This window comes from Cydia strobilella, chromosome 27 (genome assembly GCF_947568885.1).
Source record: "Cydia strobilella chromosome 27, ilCydStro3.1, whole genome shotgun sequence".
Taxonomy (NCBI): Eukaryota; Metazoa; Arthropoda; class Insecta; order Lepidoptera; family Tortricidae; genus Cydia; species Cydia strobilella.
In genome coordinates this window covers 1,450,113-1,455,795 of record NC_086067.1, presented here as the reverse complement: position 1 = coordinate 1,455,795, position 5,683 = coordinate 1,450,113, and the positions used below count along the sequence as shown (strand labels likewise).

The window sequence follows — 5,683 nt, the reverse complement described above, 5'->3', positions numbered from 1 at the left end:
ACGATATAAGATCTATTTCTGATTACTTTACTTAAGATTTGATTGACAACATCAATACTATCCACTGATGTCCAAATCACACCGACTTAATTAAATACGAAAGAAAATATTCCAAATATTTAAACACACTTTTCTGTTTAAATCTCCTAGCCTGTGTTATAAATTTAGTCACAGTTTTTGGTAAAATAAACTATTTTAAGATTGAAAGCATAAATCTGAATATATTTTATTTTAATATTTTCGATCACCAATTATCATTGTAATTCAATTCGGACAACACGACCGAACTGTCATTTATGCGTTTTGTCTATAGCTTATAAATCTTTAAAGCTGTGGTTTTGATAATTTAAGTGTCATCTTCGTACTTCTTTGGATATTTTAGTGATTATCAAATCTTGTTAATATTTTTAGAAATTTATAAAAAAGTTAGTTAAGCTTGTATTGTATTACAAATTTACCTCTTTGGCAGTTGAATAACAAAACGCGGAATGACACGTTGACGTCAAACGTCACAGCTGATCGGTTCGAGTAGGTAAAAATTCCTTCAATTAGTGATTAAGTGTTTTCGCTATCGTAACTAACTTAGACCTTATTTCTTAAATATTAAGAAGCATAGCAGCATTACACAAAAATATAGTGTCATAAAAAATTACGACAAAATTATATTAGTTTCCCAATTAATCTAATGTTTTCGTCTTGAAAAGCCTGTTGTGGTGTTTCGCCACATTCTACTTAAAGTTATGAAATAAAGACCAACTATTAGATCAAAATGGTAGACGAAGGCACGCGCAAGACCCTGAGCAGCATCCCACTGCTGCAAACCAAGGCTGGGCCTCGGGACAAGGAATTGTGGGTGACACGTTTGAAGGAAGAATATCAGGCTCTTATTAAGGTATTTATTAAAAAAAATAATTAATTAACAGCTGTTTTACTGTTTAAATGCACACAGGTTCGCTGGGTTTGTTTAAGAAGTGGAAATAGTTCTAGATAACATCCGTTGTAGACCGACTTTTTCTTCTAACACATCTAGTACTTATTCACTTCCTTGTTACTTTGGCTCAGGAAACTATATTGCGGAATGGGTTAATTTATGACGATTTTGTCACTAGGATTGTAATCTTTAAAAGCTTTATAATTTATACTTTGTGTGATAAGAAATAAAATTCAGTTGTAAGTATATTCTTCTAAGTATAATTTTTAAATTTTCATTAGGATGGAGAGTGGGAAGAACAATAATGGCGCCCAGCAATGGAAAGCAACCCAATAAAGTACATTCACTCATTCATTCATTCATTCAGTGGTTGTGGGTTCAAGTCCCACCCCAGACAGTGAAATATTCCACTTTTAATTTGTTTCTAAGCATATAACATTCTCTCATTTGAAACCTGAGATTTATCCATTTATTTAGCATGGTAATTTATAAAAAACCGGCCAAGTGCCAATCGGACTCGCGCACCGAGAGTTCCGTACTTTTTAGTATTTGTTGTTATAGCGGCAAGAGATATGCATCATCTGTGAAAATTTCTACTGTCTAGCTATCACGGTTCATGAGATACAGCCTGGTGACAGACAGACGGACAGCGGAGTCTTAGTAATAGGGTCCCATTTTTACCCTTTGTGTACGGAACCCTAAACAATCTTATGACGTTCCCCGGGCCTCAAACTATCTCCATACCTTTCATCACAGTTCAGCACTTTAAGTTACTGTAACATTTATAATGTAAAAATTCATCATTTCTCAAATCATGCAAAATGTAGTTTGCATGATTTGAGAAATGATGAATGTGGGCTGAGAATGAGTGGGTTACCCGTCAAATGTCTTCTTTACGCTGATGACCTGGTATTGCTAGCGTCATCGGGTGAAGAGTTGCAGGAGATGGTAACTAGAATGCATGGATCTTTTGAAAGGAAAGGAATGAAAATAAATGTAAGTAAGACGAAAGTTATGGTATTTGAAAAGGAGGAATATATGACAAACTGTGAAATTTTGATTGGTCAAGAAAGAGTAGAACAAGTGAAAGAGTTTGTGTATCTGGGAACATTATTCACTAGGAACGGTAAGCATGATAAAGATATTGAAAGGAGAGTGAGTGCTGGAAATCGCGTGAATGGGGCACTTAACGCTTTTATGAGCAGCCAGAAGGTGTCGCAAAAGGCACGGTTGGCTGTGCATAGAGGGGTGCTGGTGCCTACACTTATGTATGGTAGCGAAAGTTGGGTATGGCAGAAGAGGCATCAGAGCCAAGTGAATGCAGTGGAAATGAGAGCGTTGAGAAGTGTGTGTGGTGTGAGATTACAAGATAGAATTAGGAACAGTGTGATAAGGGAAAAGTGTGGACTGAGCGAAGCTGTAGTGACAAAAATTGAGAAAGATATGTTGAGATGGTTTGGACACGTGGAAAGAATGAGTGAAAGAAGGCTAACAAAGAGAGTGTATAAGGGAGAGGTAGAAACGGGAGTTGGAAGGGGCAGACCTCGGCGGACTTTCTCTGATCAGATCGGGGAAATCCTGAAGAAAGGCCAGGTCAAGAGCACCCTAAACCGGCGAGCGTGTATGAGGAATGTTATGAAAGTGAAGGAAGCGAAAGAGGTATGTCAGGATCATAGCAAGTGGAAATCCGTGGTCTCTGCCTACCCCTCCGGGAAATAGGCGTGATTATATGTATGTATGTATGTATGTAACATTTATAAGGGCCACTTGCTCAATCCAGGGTTAGCCAACTAACTCGGAGTTAACCGTTTATACAGGATTAAACTGTACTCGCCAAAATCATTTGCCAATCAGTTTATAATTTAAAAAAAAACTGTATAAACCGTTCACTCTGCGTTTCTTCGCTAACAGAGATTAATGAATGTATGAACTCTCATTGAAACTGTCCACAAGTCTCTCTCTCTCTCTCTCTCTCTCTCTCTCTCTCTCTCTCTCTCTCTCTCTCTCTCTCTCTCTCTCTCTCTCTCTCTCTCTCTCTCTCTCTCTCTCTCTCTCTCTCTCTCTCTCTCTCTCTTTAGCCTTTTTCTACCCTTTGGGTGTAGGCCTCCTTCATTTTGCGCCATTCGTCACGGTTCTGTGCGACTTGGAGCCACTGCTTCCCCGCAGTCTTCTTGATGTCGTCGTCCCAACGCAGCTGGGGTCTGTCCACAAGTGCATTATATTTTTTGTTGCAGTACGTAGAGAACAACAAGACAGCAGACAATGACTGGTTCAGGCTGGAGTCGGATAAAACCGGCACTCGCTGGTTCGGCAAGTGCTGGTACGTGCACAACTTGCTCAAGTACGAGTTTGACCTGGAGTTTGATGTAAGTGTTATATAGAAGCCGGTAGCCCAAATATATGTTAACAAAAAATTTTTTGTCATATTTTTCTTACACATTACCAAAGAGGATATAATAGGATAGAGCGGTACTGTCATAGTAAATTTTGTAGCCACAGTAAATTCACTGCCATCTATCGACACATGATTAAAACTAAAAATTATATAGATAAATGATTTTTTTATTTATTTTCATTATTTTTTTTAAATATGTTTTTGACCCATGTTCTTTCACTGATATGCGTTAATATTGTTAAATAACAATAGCATACGCCAAAGGTAGTGGCGCCATCTGTTCGAGAATCAAATTTTCTTGATTTTCGTGACACGTTTTTTCCTTAGACTGTATCCATCTATTACGGAGTTATATCTATCTTTGCACATTACACATATTTTTTCAAAATGTAAATTACACATTAAAATTAATACTACAATCATTTAACTAAAAAATATTTATTAGCATTAGTAAGATTTTGATAAAATTGTAGTGTTTTACATTTAGTAATGGTGTTTAACTTCGCAATGGTGTTTAATCGCAACACTCAAAATTCCACTTTACGAACCACTCGCTACCCTCGTAGTTAAATTTTGAAATTTTTCGCTTGCTCGCTTATCAACATTCCCCTCTTGTAAAACAAAAAACTATTTGAGTTTTTAATGATTCACGGTTAGTTTCGTTAGAATTATATTGACCGGGATATAGACCGTGATTACCTTTTGTATTGTTTATCAGCTCCCGATCACGGTCTATATCCCGGTCAATAGTTATAATTTTTTTTTGTAATATATTATTAATTGTTATTTATAAATGGAAAGACTTGTACCTATATAGTTTAGTTTTTAAGTTAATGTTGTTTGCCCTTACAGGGTGTCATGGTCTGACTTGTATTTTATTGAATAATAGCTTGATTTACTATGTACATGACTTTACAACGAAATAAATGAAATGAAATGAAATATAAGTCCAGTGAAATATCTATTTCTTTATTTCAGATCCCTATAACGTACCCGACAACAGCACCTGAGCTTGCGCTACCCGGCCTCGATGGCAAAACCGCTAAAATGTACCGAGGTGGCAAAATATGCCTGACTGACCACTTCAAACCACTCTGGGCTAGGAATGTTCCCAGGTTTGGCATCGCGCACGCTATGGCTTTAGGAGTAAGTATTAGTGACGCTTTTAATCAATAGGTACCACATTGTTGCTTATCAAAAGGACGAATTGATTGTATCTTTATACGAATAGCAATGCGGTACCTTTTGATTGAAAACGACACATTTCTTGTTGTCACATACCTTCGTCCTGTTAACTGCGAAAACCTAGACCTTATTTCAATGACATAGGGTTCACCGATGGTCAGTTTAAGAGTGTATATGATAAGTTCTAAAACCGCAAGTTACGGCCAACTTATACATTTTAATGCTTTGTTAGAACAAATTTCTTATAGTGAAAATGTTACACCTTTTAATGGAGGGTTGCCATTTTAGTATGGTGATATCACTTAATCTTGACAATGTTACGTGATACTTCACTTAATCATGACAATGTTACGTGATATTTCACTTAATCTTGACAATGTTACGTGATACTTCACTTAATCATGACAATGTTACGTGATACTTCACTTAATCTTGACAATGTTACGTTTCAGCTGGGCCCCTGGCTGGCGGTGGAAATCCCCGAGCTGATCGAAAAGGGCGTCATCTCCTACCAAGAAAAGGGGGAGGCGAAGTGACCACATGTGTATACCTGGTTAATAATAAACTATCATATTTTTTCTACACTGTTTTTTTTTCGAAATAATGTCATTCATTACTAAGATTCCGTTGTCTGTCTGTCTGTCTGTCTATCTGTCTGTCCGTCTGTCACCAGGCTGTATCTCATGAACCGTGATAGCTAGACAGTTGAAATTTTCACAGATGATGTATTTCTGTTGCCGCTATATTATAGCTATAACAACCAATACTAAAAAAAATGTTTAGTGGGGCTCCCATACAACAAACGTGATTTTTGGTATACAACAAACGTAATGGTACGGAACCCTTCGTGCGCGAGTCCGACTCGCACTTGACCGGTTTTTCCTTCTTCTAATGTACCTACATAAATATTTGCAACTCGGACCTTAAACCCTCACTGCGCTCGGAACTCTTGTTTAACACCACGCGCCAAATTACTTGCGCTAAACTTTGGAGCCGTGACAAAAATTACTTACGCAAAACGCATTTTTTCTTACACACTACACGTGTTAACTATATGAAAAATACACCCAAATTAGTATTTATACTTGAGTGACATCTTTACAAAATTGAGGGTCAAGGCACGCGGCCTTATACTGCCTAAAATGCGAGAAAAGCCTTTTTTCCCACAGTTT

General features: G+C 37.3%; 1 protein-coding gene across 1 annotated transcript; it reads left to right on the top strand.

Moving 5' to 3' along the window:
* The first annotated feature begins 633 nt into the window (after positions 1-633).
* On the top strand, positions 634-5,093 carry LOC134753678 (ubiquitin-fold modifier-conjugating enzyme 1). The gene is made up of 4 exons (XM_063689617.1): positions 634-892; positions 3,166-3,297; positions 4,305-4,472; positions 4,964-5,093. Exons 1-4 carry the CDS (start codon positions 770-772, stop codon positions 5,045-5,047), a joined length of 507 nt encoding a protein of 168 aa, XP_063545687.1. The 5' UTR covers positions 634-769; the 3' UTR covers positions 5,048-5,093.
* The last annotated feature ends 590 nt before the right edge of the window (positions 5,094-5,683 follow it).